This window comes from Microcebus murinus, chromosome 29, assembly GCF_040939455.1.
Source record: "Microcebus murinus isolate Inina chromosome 29, M.murinus_Inina_mat1.0, whole genome shotgun sequence".
Lineage (NCBI taxonomy): Eukaryota > Metazoa > Chordata > Mammalia > Primates > Cheirogaleidae > Microcebus > Microcebus murinus.
In genome coordinates, this window is record NC_134132.1 from 474,047 (window position 1) to 499,376 (window position 25,330).

General features: G+C 40.9%; 1 protein-coding gene across 1 annotated transcript in view; it reads left to right on the forward strand.

Moving 5' to 3' along the window:
- Window positions 1-25,330, forward strand: part of MANBA (mannosidase beta) — a 124,220-nt gene that overhangs the window by 16,568 nt on the left and 82,322 nt on the right. Inside the window, exons 2-5 of the mRNA XM_012770960.3 lie at window positions 311-405; window positions 3,161-3,266; window positions 4,087-4,257; window positions 12,255-12,378. Of these exons, the coding sequence (XP_012626414.2) occupies window positions 311-405; window positions 3,161-3,266; window positions 4,087-4,257; window positions 12,255-12,378 (496 nt within the window). The remainder of the gene's footprint in view (window positions 1-310; window positions 406-3,160; window positions 3,267-4,086; window positions 4,258-12,254; window positions 12,379-25,330) is intronic.

A 25,330-nucleotide genomic window follows, 5' to 3' on the forward strand; every position in this document is an offset into this window, starting at 1 on the left:
ATACTTTGGAGCTTCTCTATTTGCTTGGGAAGCCAATTGCAAGGGAAGCCAATCTTAATCTCCACACAAGTTCTTTGATAATGAAACTGTGTTATTTATATCTTGGGACACTTTCATTTTAGGTAATTTGTTGGAATTTTTTCCCTACATTTTTCAGTGTTAATGATCTGACCTTTTTGTGCTACTAGGCCAAGAGTTCATTAATTTTTAGATGATAAATAGCTGTTGTTAATACTTTATTTCATGTTTATTTTATTGATTTATTTTCGCATATTTAACTATCATAATCATTTTTATCTTGTATCAATAGGATCCTTACTATAGATTTAATGACCTTAACTATAGATGGATCTCCTTGGATAACTGGACCTATAGCAAGAAATTTGAAATCCCCTTTGATTTTAGGTATGTATGTATGTGCATATATATATTTATTATTATTTGAACTTTTCTTCTGTCTAGGCAATAACCTTTTGTTTTGTTTGTGTAGCTTGTGTATCAGAGACCTAAGTAAGATGTAAGCCTTGTTCTGTAAAAGTGAATATGGGATTTATGTTTTGTTTTGTATATGAGGATGGTGCCACTGATCATCAGTCATGAAATTGTGTCTTATTTAGTCATTTTTCCGATGGTTATAATGGAGTCACCTAGATCTAGTCATTTCTCTCATGTATATTTCCTCCTTGCCCCCTAGTAATTAATAGAGTATGTATATTAATAATATTTTTAAGTAGAATCAGAGATATATCATTTGCTCTGTGTGGTGCTAACCAACCACTGAGACCATGAACTTGGCCTTGCACTACATTGTGAGAGGTTTTCAGTATGTTTTATGTTGTTTATTTATTTACACACACACACACACACACACACACACACACACACACACACACACACACAGAGTCTCTGTTGCCTGGCTAGAGTGCCGTGGCATTAGCCTAGCTCACAGCAACCTTAAACTCCTGGGCTCAAGTGATCCTTCTGCCTCAGCCTCCTGAGGAGCTGGGACTACAGGCATGTGCCACCGTGCCCAGCTTATTTTTTATATATATTTTTAGTTGGTCAATTAATTTCTTTCTATTTTTAGTAGAGACGGGGTCTCGCTCTTGCTCAGGCTGGTTTCGAACTCCAGACCTTGAGTGATTCACCTGCCTCAGCTTCCCAGAGTGCTAAGATTACATGTGTGAGCCACTGAGCTGGGCCCTGTTTTATGTTATTGTAAGCAAATATGAGTAAAAGGTAATCCAAATATGTATATCACCACTATTGCTAAATGAAAAAAAAAATGCTGTCCCTATTATAAGAATTTTTTGGTAATTATTTAATAGTCTCAAAAAAAAAAAAAAATAAAGCCAGAATATTGTGCTCAGTATCATGGAGTTACTGCTGTGCTCCAGACTTTTATTTTCAGGTAATATTAAAACTTACAAGTATCTTCTGTAATGGTCCAGTTTCACCTTGAACTCAACATGCCCAAAACTTAACCAGTTGACTTTCCCTCTTAAAACTAACTTATATTCAACAGCCTCATTGTTTGTTTTAATGTAACAGTATTTTCCAATATTTTCATCTCTCTGTATTCAGTCTGTTTCTAAGATGTGTTAATTTTTTGCCTAACATTTGTCTTGGTTCAGCTGCTTCCTTCTCATTTCCAGCTTTCCACCTTTTTGGTGAGTGCCTGAATAAGGCCAAAGCTGCCTAAGTAAATATCTTGTTATTCTCCAGTCTTTTCTATATAGAAGGTTTAGATTCATCTTTTCAAAATATTGTTTTGCCATGACATGTTTTTGCTCAAGAATAGCAAGTGTCTTTCTTTGTCTTTGCTGGCAAATCAAAGTGTCTTCAAATCAAAAAAGTGTCTTCTTTTGTCTTTGCTGGCAAATCAAGTATAAACTTCTCTGCTTGTCTGTGAAAATACTACTGAATGTTCCCTGTCCCTGTAGCCTTGCCTGTGTCCCTCTACCCTGCAGATTTGTCCAGCTTTCTGGCTTTGGCTCCCCCGCCCAGTTATGCATATGAATCAAGTCTTTTACCTTAAAGAAACCATGCTGTTAGCACTTCCTTGCTCTGGCTTTGTCCCTTCTTGGTGATGATAGGGGTGGTCTACCCTCTACCCAGGCATTTCTACCGATCTTTTTCTTTTTTAAATAACAACTGTATTGAGAAATAATTCACATACCATATGATTCACTCATTTAAAGTGTATAATTCAGTGGTTTGGGGTCTATTTACAGAGTTGTGAAACCATCACCATAATGAGTTTTAGAAAGAGCATTTTCCTCACTCCTCCTGAAGAAAGCCATGCCCACTAGCGGTCATTCCCCATTCCCCAACTCTTCCTGCTCCCAGTGCTTATTCCAGCCATAAGCAGCCACTCGTGTGCTTTCTGACTGTCTGGATTTGTCTGTTTTTCACACCTCATAGATATAGGATCATGCAATATGTGGTCCTTTGTGACCAGCTTCTTTCACTTAGCATAATCACGTTTTCAAAGTTCTTCCATGTTGTAGCATGTACCAGCACTTCATTCCTTTTTATAGTTGAATAATATTTTTTGGTATGGATATAACACACTTTATTATTTTTCTCTTCTCTAAGTTGTTTTTCTTGAAGTGTTTTCTTAGGAGATGAAGTCTGATAGCTCTTGTAGTTTTCTAACAAGATTGCCAACCAGCCAACGAATACCAACCAGATTGCCGACTCCTTACATTCAGAGACTGTTATAGTTTCCTGTAAGGCTTAGCAGAGCACTGAGCACATTAATATTAACTCATAGATACTAATTAGTTGGGTAACGTGCCCTCTTAGATAGTGTTAGTAAATGTTACAGTTTGTGAAAATGTTTTGTGTCTATTATTTATCTTGGTTCTCTTAAGAACTTTGTGAAGTAACTAGAAAAACATTAATATATTTGGAAATTATAAGTTTTGCTCTTGATTTTATGGTGATTATTGATAGATTATGGAGAAAAGCTGGATCACTCAAAGAACACAAACATATATTAAACCAATACTTCTGAAAATTTCACTGGAAACTGCTCTTTAAGGATACATATTTTTGTGAAATATTTATTTCTTTGGTTCTTAACTAATTACAAAAAAAGACTTATCTAGGTTAATGTTTTATAGATCTTGTTTTAAAAACTCTTTTCTTTTTTTAGCAAATGGCAAAAAGTAAATTTGATTTTTGAGGGAGTAGATACAGTTTCAAAAGTCCTGTTCAATGAAGTCACTATTGGGGAAACAGACAACATGTTCAGTACATATGTAAGTATATAATGACATCACATTAAAAAAAACACATTTATGTGTGTTTGTTTATGTTAATTGTTTTTCTGAGTAACGAAAGGTTAGTGCATAATTGGCTGTGCAAAAAGTACAGGCTGTATGAAACACTGGATAAATTACTTTACTTTTCAGCTGCCACATTTGTAGAATGATAGAAACACTGCAAACCCCCTGGTGTCACTGTGGGGATCGAATAAGCTGATTATATAAAATGGTTGGCAAGTTCTTGGCACATGGGAAGTGTTCAGTGAATGCCGATCCGCTCTCTGTTGTTTGGTGACACAGAGTTTCATGGGAAATGACAACTGATAAATGATTTTAAAAGGAAACATTCTTTTCTCCCTGGAATAATTAAATTCAGAGATTATATGCTGATCGTCCTTCCCTTTCAAAGGTAGACTTTTCAAAACAAAAATAACTTAGAAATACATGCTTTCACACCAGAGTCAGGTTGTCAGAAGTGTAGGGCATCTGTGGCAGTTCCAGGCCACGCGTAAATAGCCAGAGCTGACGTTCCAGGAGTAAAGACATGTATTTTTGCTCTGTTATTTCCCTGAGACAGTCCTTCTATCAGGAAAAGTAGAGGGAGAAACTTAGAAATAGGAAAATATGCTTAGCTGTAACCAAAAGTGGGCAACTGAGTCACACTACAATATTTCTGAGAGGTGCTCCCTCTTACCAGAAGGCCAAACCCCGATTTGAGTTATTTTACGCACCGTTCACACATTCTGCCTTTGTCCGAAACTGTCTGCGCAAGACCACGTCACATCGTGTGCCTGTGTTCGCTCCCCTGGCCCAGGGTTTCGACGTCAGCGGCCTGGTCGGCGCGGCCAACTCGGTGGAGCTGCGCTTCCAGTCGGCGGTGCTGGCGGCGGCGCAGCGCAGCCGGGCCCACGCGGGCCCCCCGCCGCTCCCCGCGTGCCCGCCGCGCGAGCAGAAGGGCGAGTGCCACGTCAACTTCCTCCGCAAGGTGGGCCGCTGGGGGGTGCGGCCGCTGGGGGGTGCGGCCGCTGGGGGGTGCGGCCGCTGGGGGGGTGCGGCCGCTGGGGGGTGCGGCCGCTGGGGGGGTGCGGCCGCTGGGGGGGTGCGGCCGCTGGGGGGTGCGGCCGCTGGGGGGGTGCGGCCGCTGGGGGGGTGCGGCCGCTGGGGGGGCGGCCTCTGGGGGGAGGTGCGGTCGCAGGGGGGGGCGGTCGCTGGTGGGGGCGGCCTCTAGGGGGAGGTGCGGTCGCAGGGGGGGGGCGGCCGCTGGGGGGGGCGGCCTCTAGGGGGAGGTGCGGTCGCAGGGGGGGTGCGGTCGCTGGTGGGGGCGGCCTCTAGGGGGAGGTGCGGTCGCAGGGGGGGGGCGGCCTCTGGGGGGAGGTGCGATCGCAGGGGGGGTGCGGTCGCTGGTGGGGGCGGCCTCTAGGGGGAGGTGCGGTCGCAGGGGGGGGGCGGCCGCTGGGGGGGGCGGCCTCTAGGGGGAGGTGCGGTCGCAGGGGGGGTGTGGTCGCAGGGGGGGTGTGGTCGCGGGGGGGTGTGCGGCCGCTGGTGGGGGGGGCGGCCGCGTGGAGGGGGGTGCGGTCGCTGGGGGGGGTATGCGGCCGCTGGTGGGGGGTGCGGCCGCGGGGGGGTGCGGCCACGGGGGGGGTGCGGCCGCGTGGGGGGGGTGCGGCCGTGGGGGGTATGCGGCCGCTGGGGGGGTGCAGTCACGGGAGGGCAGCCGCTGGGGGGGTGTGGCCACTGGGAGGGGTGCAGGCGCTGGGAGGGGTACAGCCGCTGGGGGGTGTGGCCACTGGGAGGGGTGCAGGCGCGGGGGGGTGCGGCCACTGAGGGGGGTGTGGCCACTGGGAGGGGTGCAGGCGCTGGGAGGGGTACAGCCGCTGGGGGGTGTGTGGCCACTGGGGGGGGTGCAGGCGCTGGGAGGGGTACAGCCGCTGGGGGGTGTGTGGCCACTGGGGGGGGGCGCTGTCTCTGAGGTGCGCGTGGAGCGCTTGTTTGAAGGCGCCGGTGGCATTTCAGAAGCTGGGAGTCTCTTTCCTGGCCCTTCATGGGATTTGAAATAAGCACGGAAAGATCATCTGAATTTTTGTGGCCAGTCTTCATCTTTCTAAGTTTCCTTCTGAAGCCTGTTTCAGACCGTAGTAACCTCAGAAAAAGAAGAAAAGCATGTGGCTGATAATGTAACTTTGCAAATTAGGTTTTAACATTTAGGTTTATCATGATTTCACTATTTTGTAAAAATGTATTAGTGATTCTTTTTATTATGAAGCTTTCTGAAAATATTAATATATTTGCTGCCATAGTTTCATATTTTCCTGCTAAGTTCTCATAAAATTGAACAAAAAGATAAAATCCACCAAGATAATTATTTTTCTTTGAGTCTGATCCAGTCTAGAGGACTTGGACTTATTCTAATATGTGATTAAATTATTATTCTATGTGATATTTAGTTTTTTAATGTTTTTCATTTTTTAAAAAATTTTTAATTGTGGTAAAATATACACAACAAAATAATTTATTATCGTAACCACTTTTAAGTATGCAGTTTAGTAGTGTTAAGTATATTTACACTGCTGTGCAGCCAATCTCTAAAATTTTTTCATATTGCAAAACTGAAACTCTATACCCATTAAATAACAGCTCCCCATTTCTCCCTCTCCAGTCCCTGGCAACCGTTTCCCCCTATTCTTTTCTGTGAGTCTGATTCTTCTAGGTATCTCACATAAGTGGAACCAAACAGCATTTGTCTTTCTGTGACTGGCTTATTTCACTTACCATAATGTCTTCAATGTTCATCCATGTTGTAGTATATGTTGAAATTTCTTTCCTTTTTAAGGCTGAATAATATTCCATTCTGTGTATATACTACATCTTGTTTATCTATTCCTCTGTTGATGAGCATTTGGGTTGTTTCCACCTTTTGGCTATTGCGACTCATGCTGCTATGAGCAGGGTGCACAGATATCTCTACAAGACCCTGGTTTTAGTTCTTTGGGATATGTACCCAGAAGTGGTATTGCTGGACCCTATGATAATTCCATTTTTAAAATTTTCGAGACATTGACATTTATTTTTAGCAACAAATGTAATCATTGGGTTCATTGTGAAGATACTAAGCATGTTTTTCGAATACTCTTTAGTTAAAACTGTTAAATTAGCTAACAAATTCTGATTAAGTGGCTCTCTTTAGGATAAATTATGTTTCCTGAAGGTAAGTGCTAGGGTTAAAATTATAACCTCCTCTTGTTTGATTCAGCCTACCCAAATTTGTGTCAGTGACTCACTAACCATTTGTTCATGTTACTGTAACTGAATATCTTAGAGTATCACCATAACAATATTCAGCAGTCAAGTAGTCCATGGAATACTTGTGTACTTCCACTTCTGTATAAGAGTCATCTTTTGGTTTTTCTTTTTTGCCTTGGGCTTCAAATAACACAGTGATTTCAATGCTAGAAGTTGCACTCCCCCCTTCCTTCCATTTTTAACCTTCAGCAAAACCAGGACTATCCTGGATCCTGATGTGAAAAGTTACTTTTCAAGTTGACATTAGAGGTAGTATATATGTTACACCTATATTCATGTGGTATTTTTCCTCTACCCTCTATTCAATTTGTAGCAATTAAAACATACTCTAAATTTATCTATAATAAATAGAACAAAGCCCTTTGTCACCGAAATCACCAAGTGGACCTAGTTTTCTGCTATCACAATGTGTGGGACACTAACCTGGGGGCAGACTTCCAGAACAGTTGCAAATTGCATCTTGGTGTTTCTGGCTAGATTGACAAGGTCTAGTGGGAAAAAACCTGAGTTGGAGACCAAGTCAGGAGTCTCGAATCTGAATTCTGGTGTTATAAACATGGAGTGACCTTAGGCATGCCTGTCACTTGTATATGGAGCTAATAATCCCTGTCCTTCCTTCCTGATAGTGTTATATGAGGGTACAGTGAAATAATAATATAAATGTACTTTGAATACTGTAAAATGCTATGCAACAATCCAAAAAGTAGGGTGGTGATATTGTCTATATTGGAGGCTTATTACTATAATTTCAGTTTTCTAAATTTGCAGTGAACAAAATGTCTCAGCTTAGCTTCTGTGAGGTCAGTGCAGTAGAGCTGGGAAGTAGGGTGTCGAGAGGGAAATGTTACTCTCCTTCCCCAGTTCTTTGATTCCTCCACTTTCTCCATATCTACGTAAGTCCCCACTTCCTCTGCTTCCTTCTCTGTCCAGTGTAGACGGTAGGATCCATCACTTCAACTACACTCTTAACCAATGTTCCATATCATCCTTCTTGTTTCCATCTCTGGCTGTTCCTTCTTAATCTCTTTATCCACATCCTCCTTCTCTTAAAAGTCATGTTATTCAGGCCCCTCTGTGTACCAGCTACTTTTCTGCTCTTATTTTACACCCTCTCTAGGATATCTCATTTTATCTTCATTTCTTAAAAAACTAATGTATTTGCCAATGATTCCCATTATTGAATCTTCAGTCCAATCCCCCCCCTTTTTTTGAGACAGAGTCTCGCTTTGTTGCCCAGGATAGAGTGAGTGCCGTGGCGTCAGCCTTGCTCACAGCAACCTCCAACTCCTGGGCTCACGTGATCCTACTGCCTCAGCCTCCTGAGTATCTGGGACTACAGGCATGCGCCACCATGCCCGGCTAATTTTTTCTGTATATATTAATTGGCCAATTAATTTCTTTCTATTTATAGTAGAGACGGGGTCTCACTCTTGCTCAGGCTGGTTTTGAACTCCTAACCTCGAGCAATCCACCTGCCTCAGCCTCCCAGAGTGCTAGGATTACAGGCGTGAGCCACCACGCCTGGCCCCAACCCTTCATCAATTCCAGACCTTCTATAGTACCCAGATGCCTATTTGGCATTGTCACTTGCCTGATTCACAGGGACCTGAAGCTCAGTATGACCAACAGTGCATTCATGATCTGAACCCTTCTCCTGAAATTCCCTCTCTTGCTGAATGGAAGACTGTCCACACAGTCGCTCAGGCTAGAAGCCCAAGGATTATTTTTGATGCCTCCCTCTCTCTTTTTTTTACCTTCCTCCAATCCTAAGTCCTCTTGATAATGTGGATGGGACCTTTTCAATAGCTCTTGAACCAGTCCCTGCTCCATTTCTACTGCTGTGTCTTGAGCTCAGTCATTTCTTGCATGGAATATTGCCCTGGTTGTCTAACTGGCATCCCTACACCCTCACTTGCCTTCCTCTCATTAATTGTACACAGAGCAGCTAGAATGGTCTTGTCAGACAGCAATGATCACAGCACTCCCTCAGACTCTTCAGCAGCTTCTTGTCGTGGCCCGTTTGCAGGATGGAGAATGAACACAGAACACAAAAAGACACACACACATACAAAGATGGTTACAAGACTGCAGTGCAGAACACACTAGTCGTTTTATTTTTATACCCCCAAAATCAAAGTTAGTTCCTTGTACATGCCCACCCAGGTGTGGCAGCGATAGCCATAGATTCCGGAACACATAGCCTAAGGACACAGATGTCTCCTGACTCAAGGTTTCCAGGCAGTTGCTCCAGGTGCCAGGCATAGATCACAGACCGAGATTAGCAAGGCTGGGCAAGGCCGCCGCTGGGGGCATTTTTTTTTTTTTTTGGCATATTATGGGGGTACAGATTTTAAGGTTTCAATAAATGCCCATTTCCCCCCGCTGGGGGCATTTTTCATCCCCACTTCCTCTTAGGCCGATCCCCTGTGGCTTTGCCTGGCTTAGGTCGCCCCTCCCTTGAGGGGTCTTACCAGTCATTGACTAACCAGCCATCTTATGGGGCTAAGCAGCAATCAAAAGAACAATGTGCTTATTGTGTGGCCTCCAGGCCTCCACTTATCCTGGGGCTGGGCAGCTCTTGCCTCAATGCAGAAACTCAGGCCCTTTGTTATGCATCTAGGCAGCAACCGTGTTTGTCACAGGGACTTTGTCCAGAACACATTACTCTCAAATGCTCTGGGCAGAACACGTATATTACTCATTAAATTTAATTCTTATACTAGGAAAATATATGTCAGTACCCTACACTTCTCGTTGCCTTTGGCCAATGTCCATGGTCCTTCGTTCTGTCTGGCCCTGCCCACTTCTGCAGTCTTCTCTCACCTCTTGCCGTTGCTTTCTCTTCGTCTCCCAGAAGGCAGCATGTTGTTCTGCTCCTCTGGACCCTTGTACACGTCGCTCGGTCTGAAGAGAAAGCTGCTCACCTCTCCCCTAACACAGTGGCAAACGGTGCTGACCCTCAGACCTGCATATAAAAGTCACTCTTTTTCAGGGAAATTTGTCTTGATGTCCAGACCTTCCACCCCCAACCTCTGGCTATATGTTCCCTGCCTATTTCCCTTGTAAAACTCATGCTTGTAATTATTTATTCAGTGCCTGAATTTCCCACTCTGCTTGTGTGCATTATAAGCAGAAGGACTGTGTCTTTCTTGTATATTGATACATTCCCAGCCTGAAACCCAGAAAGCATTGCAGATACACTTCCTGGATCAGTGGAAACTCTCATCTGGAGAGGCTGAGTGAGTAAGAGTGATTTGTAGCCTTGGCTGGGGAAAATAGTCTGTCTTATAGGATGCTGAATATTTTGCTCTCCCCCTTGTCCGTATCTCCAATGAAAGAATTACATGTGTGTCCTACAAACTCTCCAACAAATGTCCCCAAGATGGTTTTCATCCTGAATATGAGTGTCCGATACTTAAGGGGTAAATTTAGACAGATGCAGATGCAGTTCTACAAAGCAGCTTTAGTTGTTTGTTTTTCTTTGTAGTGGAAACAAATTTATCTGTATTTTAGATAAATACAGAGCTAAAGAAATTATACTTAAATGAGAACAGTTTGGTGAAATCCGTAGGCTTTATTCCCCGAATGCCTCCATTCAGAAGGATCTTAGTACTTCCTCTGGTGCTTGTTCCTTTTAAAAAGCAGAACCTGTAGCCTCACACATTTTAATTAACTGGGTTTTGAAAATATTTTTTTTTTTCTTTTAAGAAGTAGAAGTGGACTGGGTATGGTGGCTTATACCTGTAATCCTAGCACTCTGGGAGGCTGAGGTGGGAGGATCATTTGAGATCAGGAGTTCAAGACCAGCCTGAGCAAAAGCAAGACTCCGTCTCTACTAAAAATAGAAGAAATTAGCCAGATGTGGTGGCAAGTACCTGTAGTCCCAGCTACTTGAGAGACTGAGGAAAGAAGATTGCTTGAGCCCAGGAGTTTGAGGAGCTATGATGATGCCACCACACTCTACACTGGGCAACAGAGCAAGACTGTGTCTCAAAACAAAACAAAATACAACAAACAAAAAAAAGAAGTTCGAAAAAAATCTACTTGAAAGGGATTTAAGTGTATCATTTCCTGTTTGTGAATTTGAACCTTTATAACTTAATGTGGACATCTAGTGTCATGAAGGGAGAGACAGGTAGCCAGGTTGAATAAGATTTGATAAAAATTCTGCCTTGACCACCTGTATCAGTGTCTAAAGTTTGAACTGAATGTTTTTTGCCTCTGTTTTTGGAAACAAGGACTTTTGAATTCATACTCAAGGAAGTAGGGGTTGGCAAGTCTAGCTGGGTTTTATTTTTAAGAAACTGTTATTAAAATTTTTATTTTCAATGTTTCCTCATTCTTTATAATTATTACATTTAAATACAATATTCTTTATATATAGTTTTTTTTTATTTCGGCATATTATGGGGGCACAAATGTTTAGGTTACGTATATTGCCCTTGCCCCACCTGAGTCAGAGCTTCAAGCATTATATATAGTTGTTACGTTTAAATACGATGGTTAGTTTCAGAGATATTTTGGAATAGTTTAAAGGGTATTGTGTTGCTTCAGTGTATATGCTTTTGAAGAATGAATGTACAACTCTTCATAATTAAGTTTTATGTTCTTAGAACATTTCTGCAAGATTTAACTATGTTGCATAGGTTGATATATTATTAGTTATTGTATTAGTTATTTATTGCAGTGTAACAAATTATGCCAAAACTTATCAGCTTAAAGCAACATTTATTATGGTAGTTTCTGTAAGTCAGGATTCTGAGTTGCAGCTTAGCTGGCTGCCCCTGGCTCAAGGTCTCTCAGTGAGGTTACAGTCACTGAGCTGTCGGCCAGGGCTGCAGTCACCTCCAGCTTGACACAGGCTGCATGTCTGAGGTGAGCTCACCTGTGGTTACTGCAGGCCTCAGGTAAGTGGGTTCTTCCCACAGAGCTGCCCCGGGACACAGCAACAGGCTTCCGTGTTGGCCAAGAGAGGGCACGAGAGAGTGCTCACACCTGAAGGCTTAGTCTTTTATAACTTAATTAACGAGTAACATCCCTTCCGCTATATTCTGTCGGTTAGAAGTGATTCACTAGGTCCGACCCATACTCAAGGGGAGGAAAGTACACAAGGGCATGAACACCAGCAGGGACTTGTGGGCCTTGTTAGAGGCTGCATGTGGCGGCAGGGCATACAGGCATACACAGACAGTTAGGGGCTGACTTGTGGCCCTCCAAAATTTATATGGTGAAGTCCTAGCTCCCAACACCTCAGAATGTGATCATATTTGGAGATAAGGTCTTGAAAGAGGTGATTAAGTTAAAATGAGGTGGTTAAGTAGACTCTATTCCAATGTGACTGGTACCCTTGTAAGAAGACGAAATTTGTACAACCGAGAGGGATGCCAGGGATGCTTGGGCACAGAAAAAAATTATATGAGGACAGAATGAGAGGGTGGCTGTCAACAAAACCAGTAGAGAGTCCTCAGAAGGAACCAAACCTGCTGACACTCTGATCTTATACTTCAGACCTCCGGAACTGTGAGAAAATAAATTTCCATGGTTTAAACCACTCTGTTTGTAGTATTTTGTTATAGCAGCTGTAGCAGACTGATATATAGTTTTAAAAGAAATTGTTTTTCATAATGTTTAAATTTCATGGTAATCAGAATATATCTTCTTTTTTTCCCCTTGAAATTATAGGAGCAATGTTCCTTTAGTTGGGACTGGGGGCCTTCCTTTCCTACCCAGGGAATCTGGAAAGATGTTAGAATTGAAGCCTATAATATTTGTCATCTGAATTACTTCACCTTTTCCCCAGTATATGGTAAGCTAAGAGATGTGATTTTATTTTTTTAAGTTTCCTCCTTGTCATAAAAATTGGGTTTATAATTGCAATATATAGGTATATTTTCAGAGGTTTAGTTTTCTTTGCATTTAATTTATGAAAGTAAAAATAGATACAAACTGATTTGTCATGAAAATGGACAATATAAAGCAGGTAGGTAGATAGATACCTTTCAGCATACTTTGCAAAGAAAAAAAGAAAAGAGAGAAAAAGAAAGCAAACAGTAGCTCCAAGGTTTCTAAGGTAAGTATTCTCTCCTGAAACAACCGGGCTGGCCAGACCGTACTTCTTTATGCTGCCTCTCCAGTCACTTTGATGTCGCATTCTCGGCTTGCTCAAATCGTCAGGTGGACTTTCTGTCCCTGCACGATTCCTTCATAACTAGGAGCACTCCTGGGAGGGCCCTGACACACAAGCCTTTCAAGAGTTGGAAATGAACTGCAGCTTCCAGGTGAAGAATACTTTTCCAGTTGAAAGAATGATTCATTGTCAAGAAGCATTGAGAGAAAACCTCAGAAATCCCACAGGCCTCACCGAGTCAGTTAAAAGCTGGTCAAATACTTGCTGAGTTCTTTGCTCAGCACTGTGTGTGCTCTCCCGTGGTGCACGCTGTGGGGGGAGGGGAGATGGAAACAATCAGCGAACAAAACAAGATTGTGTAATATTCATAGTCTTCCAGGATGAGAGCCAGAAAATCAGAGATCAGTAAGGACCTGAGAAGTTGGGGAAATCGAGGGTGAAGTGGGAGGCAAGTGAGATCTTAGACGACAGCACGCAGCGTTTAGTTCAGTCGTGTGGAGGCCTGACTGGATGAAGTCAGCAAGGAAGAATGTGTGCGAATGCAAGAGTTCTGCTGTCTTCAGAGCCCTGGCGACCCTACATTGCTATTCAGTTGAGCCAAATCTATATTTTCTGAAGGTAGAAGACAAAAGCAAATGAGAGAAGGTTGGTAACTGAGGAGGTTATTTGGTGCTGCTGATATTTTCAAAGGTTAAAAAGATCTAATTTCAAAGATCTAATTCAAATTGCACATGTAACCCAAACTGAAGATTTTGGCTGTTAAAATCAAATAATGGTTAATTCTCCCTTCATCCGCCATCCCCACCCATAAGTTTTCTCAGGTATATGCAATAAAATCAGACTCCTTCAGTGGTCTGATATAGCAAAAAGTTATTTAATGATTTGGAAGCTTGATCAGTGATTTAGGTGGTTTGCAAAAAGTACTAGAAGTTCCATGTACCCTAATACCTGAAAAAAATTTCAGTAACACTGCTCTAGTTTAATTTAAAACTGTGAATATGAAACTAAACATCTCTCCCTGAATATGACTTTATTATGTGGAATTCAGTTTATTAGTCACTAGTGACTGGGTAAATTTTATATGAATTAAGTCAATTTAAATGATGCTTAAAATTCAATTTAGATTCAGTGTAAACAATTCCCCATATCCAATACATTCTGGAAGGTTTTGCTTTTTTCTTGATACATAACATTTGTACATATTTTATGGGGTACATGTGATAATTTGTTACATGCATGTAGTATATAATGATCAAGTCAGGGTATTTAATATACCCATTGCCTCAAGTATTTATCATTCCTACATGTTGAGAATATTTCAAGTCCTCTTGTATAGCTGTTTTGAAATATACAACATGTTGTTAGTTGTACTTACCCTACTCTATTGAACATTAGAACGTATTCCTTCCAACTAACCGTATGTTTGTACCTATTAACCAACTTCTCTTCATCCCCTCTTCCCACCCACACGTCCTTCCCAATCTCTGGTATCTGTCATTATATTCTGTACCTCCGTGAGATCAATTTGTTAGCTCTCACATATGAGTGAGAACATGTGAAATTTGTCTTTCTGTGGCAGGTTTATTTCACTTAACACAATGAGCTCCAGTTTCATCCATGTTGTTGCAAATAACATGATTAAATTATTTTTATGGCCAAAAAGTATTCCATTGTGTATATATGTACTGCATTTTCTTTATCCATTTGTCTGTTGATGGACAACTTAGGTTGATTCCTTATCTTTGCTATTGTGAATAGTGCTACAATAAACATGGGGGTGCAAGTGTCTTTTTCATGTACTGATTTCTTTTCCTTAGGATAAATACCCATTAGTGGGATTGCTGGATTGTATGGCAGTCCTGTTTTTAGTTTTCTTGAGAAATCTGCACATTGATTTCCATCATGGCTGTACTAATTTACATTTCCACCAACGGTGTGTAAGAGTTCCCTTTTCTCAGCATCCTAGCCAGCATTTGTTATTTTTTGTCTTTTTAATAATAGCCATTCTAGTAGGATAAGATGATATCCCTTTGTGGTTTTGATTTGCATTTCCTTGATGATTAGTGATGTTGAGCATTTTTTCATACACCTTTTGGGCATTTGTATATCTTCTTCTGAGAAATGTCTGCTTATGTCTTTTGCTCACTTTTCAATGGGATTATTTGTTTCTTTTCCTGTTGAGTTCCTTATATATCCTGGGTATTAGTACCTTGTTGGATGAATAGTTTATGAATATTTTCTTCCATTCAACAGGTATATCTTCACCATGTTGATTATTTCTTTTGATTTGCGGAAGTTTTTTGGTTTGATATAGTTCCATTTGTCTATTTTTGTTTTTGTTGCCTGTGCTTTTGAGATCTTAGCTGTAAAATTTTTGTCTAGACCAATGTCCTGAAGTGTTTCCCTTGTGTTTTCTTTTAGTAGTTTTTTTTTTTTTTGAGACAGAGTCTCACTTTTGTTGCCCAGGCTAGAGTGAGTGCCGTGGCGTCAGCCTAGCTCACAGCAACCTCAAACTCCTGGGCTCAAGCGATCCTCCTGCCTCAGCCTCCCAAGTAGCTGGGACTACAGGCATGTGCCACCATGCCCGGCTAGTTTTTTGTATATATATTTTTAGTTGGTCAATTAATTTCTTTCTATTTTTAGTAGAGACGGGGTCTCGCTCAGGATGGTTTCGAACTCCCAACCTCGAGCAATCCGCCTGCCTCGGCCTCCCAGAGTGCTAGGATTACAGGCGTGAGCCACCGCGCCCGGCCTTCTTTTAGTAGTTTTATAGTTTGGGGTCCTATGTTTAAGTCTTTAATCCATCTTGTGTTGATTTTTGTATATAGTTAGAGATAGGTATCCAGTTTCATTCTTCTGGATGTGGATATCCAATTATCTCAGCACGATTTACTGAAGAGGGTGTCTTTTCCCCAGTGTATGTTATTAATGCCTTTGTCAAAAATAAGTTGGTTGTAAATACATGGATTTATTTCTGGGTTTTCTTTTTTTTTTTTGAGACAGAGTCTCACTCTGTTGCCCAGGCTAGAGTGAGTGCCGTGGCATCAGCCTAGCTCACAGCAACCTCAATCTCCTGGGCTCAAGCAATCCTCCTGCCTCAGCCTCCTGAGTAGCTGGGACTACAGGCATGTGCCATGATGCCCGGCTAATTTTTTCTATATATTTTTAGTTGGCCAATTAATTTCTTTCTATTTTTAGTAGAGACGGGGTCTCACTCTTGCTCAGGCTGGTTTCGAACTCCTGACCTCGAGCGATCCTCCCGCCTCGGCCTCCCAGAGAGCTAGGATTACAGGCGTGAGCCACCGCGCCCGGCTATTTCTGGGTTTTCTATTCTGTTCCATTGGTCTATGTGTATGTTTTTATACCAATGCCATGCTGTTTGGTTACTATAGACTTGTAATATATTTTGAAGTTAAGTATGTGACACCTCTAGATTTGTTCTTTTTGCCCAGAATTGTTTTGGCTGTTTGAGCTCTTTTTTGGTTTTGTATGAATTTTAGGATTGTTTTTTCTATTTCTTTGAAAAATAATGGTGCTATTTTTATAGGGAATGTATCAATCCATCCCCTATAAAAAATCTGTAGATTGCTTTGCATAATATGGTCATTTTAATGATGTTAATTCTTCCAATCCATGAGCATGGGATGTCTTTCCATTTGTTTGTCTCTTTTTCAGTTTCTTTTATCACAGTTTTATAGTTTTCATACAGAAGTCTTTTACCTCCTTGGTTAAATTTATTCCTAGGTATTTTATTCTTTTATAACTATTATAAATGGTATTGTCTCCTTGACTTCTCTCTCAGCTAATTCATTATTGGTGTCTAGAAATGCTACTGATTTTAGCTGTCAATTTTACATCCTGCAACTTTATTGAATTTATTTAACAGATCTAAGAGTTTTTTGGTGGAGTCTTTAGATTTTTCTGGATATAAGATCATGTCATCTACCAAGAGGGACATTTCAACTTCCTCTTTTCCCATTTGGATTTCTTTTATTTCTTTCTCTGGCCTGGTTGCTCTGGCTAGAACTTCCACCGCTATGTTGAACAGGAGTGGTGAAAGTGGCATCCTTGTCTTGTTCTAGTTCTTAGAGGAAAGGCTTTCAGCTTTTACCCAATCACTATGAGTTGGGTGTGGGTTAATACTAAATGGTCTTTATAATGTTGAGGCATGTTCCTTATATACCTAATTTGTTGAGAGTTTTTACTATGAAGTGGTGTTGAATTTTATCAAATGCTTTTTCTGTACCAGTTGAGACAATTGTATGATTTTTGTTCTTTATTCTCTTTATGTCATATATCACATTTATTGATTTGTGTATGTTGAACTATCCTTGCATCCTTGCATAAATCCCACTTGATTGTGGTGTATTGTCTTTCGGATGTACTGTTGGATTCAGTTTGCTACTATTTTGTTGAGGATTTTTGCATTTATGTTCATCAGGGATATTGGCCTGTAGTTTTCTTTTTTTGTTGCATCCTGGTCTGGTTTTGGTATCAGAGTAATTCTTCCATGTAGAATGAGTTAGGGAGTATTCGCTCCTCTTCATTTTTTTGAAATAGTTTAAGGAGAATTGTTGTTAGTTCCTCTTTGTAAGTTTGGTGAAATTCAGCAGTGAAGCCATCTGGTCCTGGACTTTTCTTTGTTGGGAGATTTCATTACTGATTCAGTCTTGTTACTCATTATTTGTCTGTTCAGATTTTCTATTTCTTTCTGAATCAATTTTGGTAGGTTATATGTGTCCAGAAATGTATCCATTTCCTCTAGGTTTTCCAGTTTGTTAGTGTATAGTTGTTCATAATAGTCTCTGATGATCTTATTTCTGTGGTATCAATTGTAATGTCTCCTTTATCATTTCTGAATTTGTTTATTTGGGTCTTCTCTCCTTTTTTATTGATTAGTTTAGCTAGTGGTTTATTGATTTTGTTTATATTTCTGAAAAATGAACTTTTTGTTTTATTGATCCTTTGTATTATTTTTTCAGTCTTCATTTAGTTATGCTCTGATCTTTATTTCTTTTCTTCTAATTTTGGGTTTGGTTTATTCTTAGTTTTCTAGTTTATTGAGGTGCATTGTTGACTTAAAATCTTTCTACTTTTTTGATGTAGGCATTAATTGCTATAAAGTTCACTGTTAGTATGCTTTTTCTGTATTCCATAGGTTTTGGTATGTCGTGTTTCAATTTTCCTTTGTTTCAAGACATTTTTGATTTCTTCTTTAATTTCTTTCTTGACCCAATGGTCATTCAGGTGTATGTTGTTTAATTTCCACAGTTCCCAAAATTTCTCTTATTATTGATTTCTAGTTTTATTATATTGTGGTATGAAAAGATAATGATATGATTTTGATTTTTTAAAAAATTTGTTGAAACTTGTTTTGTGTACTAACATATGGTCTATCCTGCAGAATGTTCCATGTGCTGATGAGAAGAGTGCATATTATATAGCTGTTAGATGAAATGTGTAAATGTGATTTAAGTCCATTTGGTCTGAAGTGCAGTTTGAATCTAACGTTTCCTTGTTAATTTTCTGTTTAGTCTAATGCTGTTTAATGCTGAGAGTGGAGAGTTGAAATTCCCAACAATTATTGTGCTGAAGTCTGTCTCTCCCTTTATAGCTAATAATATTTGCTTTGTATGTCTGAATGTTCTGGTGTTGGGTGCATATATGTTTAGAATTTTTATATCCTCTTGCTGAATTGATCCCTTTATAATTATTTAATTACCTTATTTGTCTGTTTTTATTGTTTCTATAATAACTTAAGATTTGTTTTATCTGATATAAGTATAGCTATTCCTGGTCATTTTTTATTTCTATTTGCATAAAATATCTTTTTGCATCTCTTCAATTTCAGTCTTTGTGTCTTTACAGGTGAGATGAGTTTCTTGTAAGCAGCATATAGTTAGGTTATTATTATTTTTTAATCTACTGAGCCAGTCTATTTCTTTTAAGTGGGAGGTTTAATCCATTTATATTCTAGGTTATTATTAATATATACGGGCTTAATACTTCTGTTTTATCAGTTGATTTCTACTTGTTTTATATATTTTTCTTCCTTTCTTTCTCTTTTATAATCATTGTGGTTTGGTGGTTTTCTAAAATAATAACATTTGAGTCCTTTCTCTTCTTCATTTGTGTGTTTGCTTTACCAGTGGATTTTATACTTTTGTGTGTTTTCATGATGGTAGATATTGTCCTCTACTTTTACATTTAGGATTCTCTTAAGCATTTCTTTTTTTTGAGATAGAGTCTCACTCTGTTGCCCAGGCTAGAGTGCTGTGGCATCAGCCTAGCTCACAGCAACCTCAAACTCCTGGGCTCAAGCAATCCTTCTGCCTCAGCCTCCTTAGTAGCTGGGACTACAGGCATGTGCTACCATGCCTGGCTAATTTTTTCTATATATTTTTAGTTGACCAATTAATTTCTTTCTATTTTTAGTAGAGATGGGGTCTCACTCTTGCTCAGGCTGGTTCCAAACTCCTGACCTTGAGCGATCCTTTGGTCTCAGCCTCCCAGAGTGCTAGGATTACAGGCGTGAGCCACTGTGCCCGGCCTCTCTTAAGCATTTCTTGTGTCTAGTGGTGATAAATTCCTTCAGCTTTTGCTTCTCTAGGAAAAGCTTTATTTGTCCTTATTTATGAAGGTTACCTTTGCTGAGTGTAGCTGCCTTAGCCAGCAGCTTTTCCTTTTAGCACTTTGTTCCCTTCTCTCCTGGCATGTAAAGTTTCCACTGAGAAATCTGCTGTTAGTCTGATGGGTGCTGCCTTATAAGTGATGCTTTTCTCTTGCTGTTCTTTGAATTTTCTCTTGGTCTTTGATCTCTGGCATTTTGACTACAGTACTCTGTGAGAAGACTTTTTTGAATTGTATCTATTGGCGATTTCTCTGATTTTTATAACTGGATATCTAAATCTCTTGCTAGGCTTGGGGAGTTTTCTGGTATTATATTGTTAGATAGGTTTTTTTTTTTTTTAATCTCTTTCCTTTTAAGGGACTTTAAACGTTCAAATATTTAGTTGCTTTATGGTGTCCATATGTTCCATAAGTTTTGATTATTCTCTTTTATTCTTTTCTTCTTCTCTTTGACTGGGTTACTTCAAAAGACCTGTTTTCAAGTTCTGAAATTCTTTTTTCTGCTTGATTTAGTCTATTGTTGAAGCTTTTGAATGTATTTTGTATTTCATTGAATGAATTCTTCAGTTCCAGAATTCCTGTTTCTTTTTTTGTATCTCTTTGATAAATTTCTCATTCATCTCCTGAATTGTTTTTCTAGTTTTTTTGTACTGTATTTCTGAGTTTCCTTTATATCCCGCTGAGCTTCTTTAATATTATTTTGAATTCTTTTTAATTTTTTAATTTTTAATTATTATGGGTACATAATAGTTGTATATCTTTACAGGGTGCATGTGATGTTTAGATACAGGCATACAGTGTAAATTAATTAAATAAGGGTAATTGGGGTATCTGTCACCTCGGGCATTTATCATTTCTTTGTGTTAGAAACATTCCAATTCTACTCTTTAAGTTATTTTAAAATATACCCTAATTCAGAGGTCCCCAGCCTTTTTGGCACCAGGGACCGGTTTCATGGAAGACAGCTTTTCCTAGGGAAGGGGCAGGGGCGGAGCTCAGGTGGTGATTCGAGCAATAGGGAGCCTTGAAGCTTTTCTGACTGACCTGCTGCTCACCTGCTGTGTGCTCCTCCTTTCCTAAATTTCATGGAAGAGAATCTTTCACAGACGGGTTGGGGGGAGGTTAGGGGGTGGTAGAGCTCTGCAGCTGGGTCCCTAACAGGCTGTGGACCAGTACTGGTCTGTAGACCGGGGGTTGGGGACCCCACCCCTAACTTATCGTTGGTTATAGTCACTTGGTTGTGCTATAAAATATTGTTCATGCTCTTTAACTATCTAACTATATTTTTGTACCCATAAACCATCCTTACTTTATCCTTCCCTCCCTGCTACCCTTCCCAGCCTCTGGTGACCATCATTCTACTTTCTGTCTCTATGAGATCAATTATTTTTAATATTTAGATTGCACCTACCAGTGAGATTTCTTATTGTTCATTAACATCCTTTTCTTTGAGATTGAAAAACTCTTTTTAGCATTTCTTGTAGGACAGCTTTGGTGTTGATGAAATACCTCAGCTTTTGTTTGTCTGGGAATACCTTTATTTCTCCTTCATATTTGAAGGACATTTTTGTAGGATATAACATGGTAGGGTTAAGGCTTTTCCCTCAGCACTTTGAATATGTCATGCTGCTCTCTCTGGGCCTGTAAGGCTTCCACCGAGAAGTCTGCTGCCAGGCATTTCAGAGCTCTTTTATCTGTTATTTTTTTTCTCTTTTCTTGATTCCTTTAGAACCTTTTCTTTATCTGTGACCTTTGGGAGCTTGATTATTAAATGCCTTTAGGTATCCTTGTTTGGGTTAAATCTCCTTGGTGTTCTATGACCTTCTCATACCTGAATATTGATATCTTTCTCTAGGTTTGGAAAGTTCTCTGTTATTATTTCTTTTTTTTTTTTTTTTTTGAGACAGAGTCTCGCTTTGTTGTCCAGGCTAGAGTGAGTGCCGTGGCGTCAGCCTAGCTCACAGCAACCTCAAACTCCTGGGCTCGAGTGATCCTTCTGCCTCAGCCTCCCAAGTAGCTGGGACTACAGGCATGTGCCACCATGCCCGGCTAATTTTTTATATATATATATCAGTTGGCCAATTGATTTCTTTCTATTTATAGTAGAGACAGGGTCTCGCTCTTGCTCAGGCTGGTTTTGAACTCCTGACCTTGAGCAATCCGCCCGCCTCGGCCTCCCAAGAGCTAGGATTACAGGCGTGAGCCACAGCGCCCGGCCTGTTATTATTTCTTTGAGTAAACTTTCTCTCTCTACCTCCTCTTTAAGGGCAGAAACTCAGATTTGCTCTTTTGAGGCTATTTTCTAGATCTTGTAGGTATGCTTCATTTTTATTTATTCTTTTTTCTCTTCTGACTGTGTATTTTCAAATAACCTGCCTTTAAGCTCACTGGTTCTTTCTTCTTCTTGGTCAATTCTGATATTGAGAGATTCTGATGCATTTCTCAGTTTATCAATTGAATTCTTAAGCTCTGGAATTTCTGTTTGATTGTTAAAATTTTTTTAATCTCTTTGCTGAATTTCTCTGATAGGCTTCTGAATTCCTTCTCTGTGTTGTTTTGTAGTTCTGACTGAGCTTCTTCAGGTTAGCTGTTTTGAATTTTTTGTCTGAAAGGTCACCCATCTCCATCACTCCAGGACTGGTGCCTTATTTAGTTCGTTTGGTGAGGTCATGCCTTCTTTGATTGGATGTTCTTGATTCTTATGGATGATAGTCAATGTCTGAACATTCAAGAGTTAGGTATTTATTTTAATCTTCACAGCCTGGGCTTGTTTGAACTCATCCTTCTTGAGAAGGCTTTCTTAGTCTTTGGTCACTGCAGCCATATCAGTACTGCATGTACCCCAAGCCCAGTAAGGCTTTGACTCTTGCAGACTCCTTTTGGTAGTACCTTGGTGGACTTGGGTAAGATATGGGAGAATTCCCTGGCAAAGTCTCTCACTCTCTTCCCTTACTGTCCCTGATAGGATCCTAGAATTGAGGGAGGAGTGACATGGGCATTCCCTAGTGGCCACCAGTGCCAGGTTATATCTGAAGCCAGCTGAGTCTCACTCAGAGCCATTGGTGACTGTTGCCTGGCTACCTCTGACGTTTATTCAAAGTCCAAGGGTTCCTTAGTCAACAGGAAGTGAATCCTGCCAGGACTGGGTCCTTCCCTCCAGGGCAGCATGTTTCCTTCTGGCCCAGGGTGGGTCCAGAAATGCTGTCTAGGAACTAAGGCCTGGACTCAGGGACTTTATGAGTCTGCTTGGTACTTTATTTTACTGTGGCTGAGCTGGTACCCAAGTTGCAAAACAAAGTCCTCTGAGCTCTTCCTTTCCCTCAAGTGGAAGAAGACTCCCTGAACTGTACTGCCTATGGTTGGGCAAGGAGTGACACAGGCACTGGCTTGGCCACAGCTGCTGGTGTCTCATAAGGTCACATGCACCCCAAGTCTACTGGCTTCGAGCCAGCACAGCCACAGGAATTGCCCAAGGACTGCAGCTTTTGTGGCCCAACTGCCTTACTGATTTAGTGCAGGCCCCAGGCTGCTTTTTGTCAGCTGGTTATAGGGCTAGCCCCAAATCAGGTTTTAGGGTAGAGGATTTCCTTCTGGCCAGGCCTGTCAAGATGATCCGTCTGTGGGCACTGGCAGAATTCTGCTCTGTGCTGTGTTCCTTTGTGCCAGGGAAGCCCCAAGTTTCAATGGAAAGCCTACAATCACTTCACCGTCCCTCCCTCAGGCGCAAGGACTCCATCCCCACTGGGCGCGCTGGCATGGCACTGTTTGGCGACAGAGGAGGTGGCATGGGCAGTGCAAGATTGTCTTTTCTGCCCTCTTCAGTGCCTCTTTCCTTGATATAATTTGAAAAACAGGTAGTATAATGGCTTACCTGCATTTTGATTCTTCTGAAGGTGTTTGCTTGCAGGGATGGCTGTTGAATTTGGTGTTCATGCGGAGGGACGATTGCTGGAGGTTTCTATTTGGCCATCTTGCTTCTCACCATCTCTATTTGAATTCTTTATCTGGGACTTCATAAATTTTGTTTTCATTGGAATCCATTACTGGAGAATTATTGCATTCCTTTGGAGTTGCCATAATCCTTGCTTGTTCATGTTTCCTATGTCTTTACATTAATATTTGCACATCTGGTATAACAGTTGTTTCTTCCAGTTTTTTCAACTTGCTTTTGCACTTTTTCCTGGAGCTGTGTCTGTGGTGTAGGTTGGGTAGGGCACTTTGGCTTTGATTCGGAGTGTTTCCAGTAGTGTAGTGTCCACATGATTTCTTTGTCTGTACATAGGCTCAGTAGTGTCTCTGAGTGTTTCGGTGTCTTAGGGTACAGTTGTTAGTGGAGGCTGTGGTGAAGTTTTTTTGGGGATGGGGACATCAGATGGACCGGTTTTTAGGCCCCATTGGTGGCAGCAGCCGGCCAAAGTTGCTTTCAGTGGCAGCAGTTGTAAATAGGTGGCTGGGAAGTGTGCACTGTGGCCCCAGGTGGTGGCTATATGTGGGGTAGCCCTTCCCCAGGGTGCTTCTAAATGCACGGCAGCCCTGCTAGGGGGGGTCACCGCCCATGGCTCACGCATCTGCCTTGGTAGCTGAGCCACCAGTGCCACCTGGCTGTATGAGGGAGATGTCAGTGGTCCCCAGGGCAGGTCTGGTGGCAGCTGGGATCTCAAAATGGTGCCTTGATGTAGCTTCTTAGGACTTAGGAAGTGTGTGGGACCTGGTGTGAGCGTCCTGTCTGGAGCGAGGCAGTCGTGGGGTCTCTCAGGGCCTAGGAGGGGCTTGGGGCTCTCTTGCACCAGGATTGCAGGGCTCTGTGGTGGGAAGTGGTTGGCTGGGGGCCCCTCACTTTGCCTTCCTCGGGGAGCCTCTCTAGGCTTCCAGCTGATCCGAGCAGTCTGCCTCCCCCTTCTTCTTTGCCTCAGATGTTTCCTGTCACCTCTCTGTTGAATTCCAGTGTTTTCTCTTAGGTGATCTGTTGGGAGTGTGATCATCTATTCACCATTTTGGCTCTTCTTTGTGGAGGAGCTGAGCACAGGATGCCTCCAGTTGGCCATCGTGAAGCCCCTCATTCCTGAAGTGTCATAACTGCAGTATATTTTTCTCTGTAACATAATTGTAGAGTTTCTCTAAAACAGAGAAAATATGTTTCCTGTTCAGAAGATGTGCTTGATGCATGTTAAGCAGTAATTCTTATATTTCTAATTCATTTTGTAGCTATCAACTTGGTTATTGATATAATAAAGAAGATTAAAGCATAAAGTTATGAAAACATTAGAAGAAGAACTACCTTTAGGAGTTTGTTCAGAATTTCTTTTTTTCTATTCAGGTTTTATCTGGAAGAAAGCAGTTATCACTGATATCAATAGATATTTAAAAGTTGAAAAATAATAACAGAATAAGATAATATAGTCTAGATACTTTTAGCATTTATTTGTTATTTACCATGAGATAGGCACTTTGGCAGTTACTGAAAATAAAAAAGGATCAGCTCATAGTGAAAACTGGATACATATGATTTTTACTTAAAATCAAATGTATTCATTTTTAAAATTTAAGTGTGAAATGAGGTTGGTCAAAACTAATGCAAGCGGTGGCTATCTCTGTTGTATTACTGATGGTTTGTATTTTATTCTCCTGTTTAACTGTCTTTTCTAAATTTCTATATTGAGCCTCTGTTATATATTTAGTAAGGGGTAAAAGTAGTTATTAAACATAGTAATTTAGTAATTGCAGCCAATTAGGTATGAAAGTTAAAACTAATTTGTCTATGGGATATCTTCTGCTTTTCCCCTGTTCAGGCTAAAAAGAGGTACCATATTCTTTTTGGTTTTTCAAATGTTCAATTTATTTCTCAATTCGTGAGTTTACCCTTGAAGATCGAAGAACCAAGGATAGTTCCCCAACTTAATTGTGTTCAGTATGACAGAAAGAAGGCTGTTAGACTTTTAAAAATTAACTTAAAAGCCAGGCATAGTGGCACATGCCTGCAATCTCAGTACTCCGGAGTCTG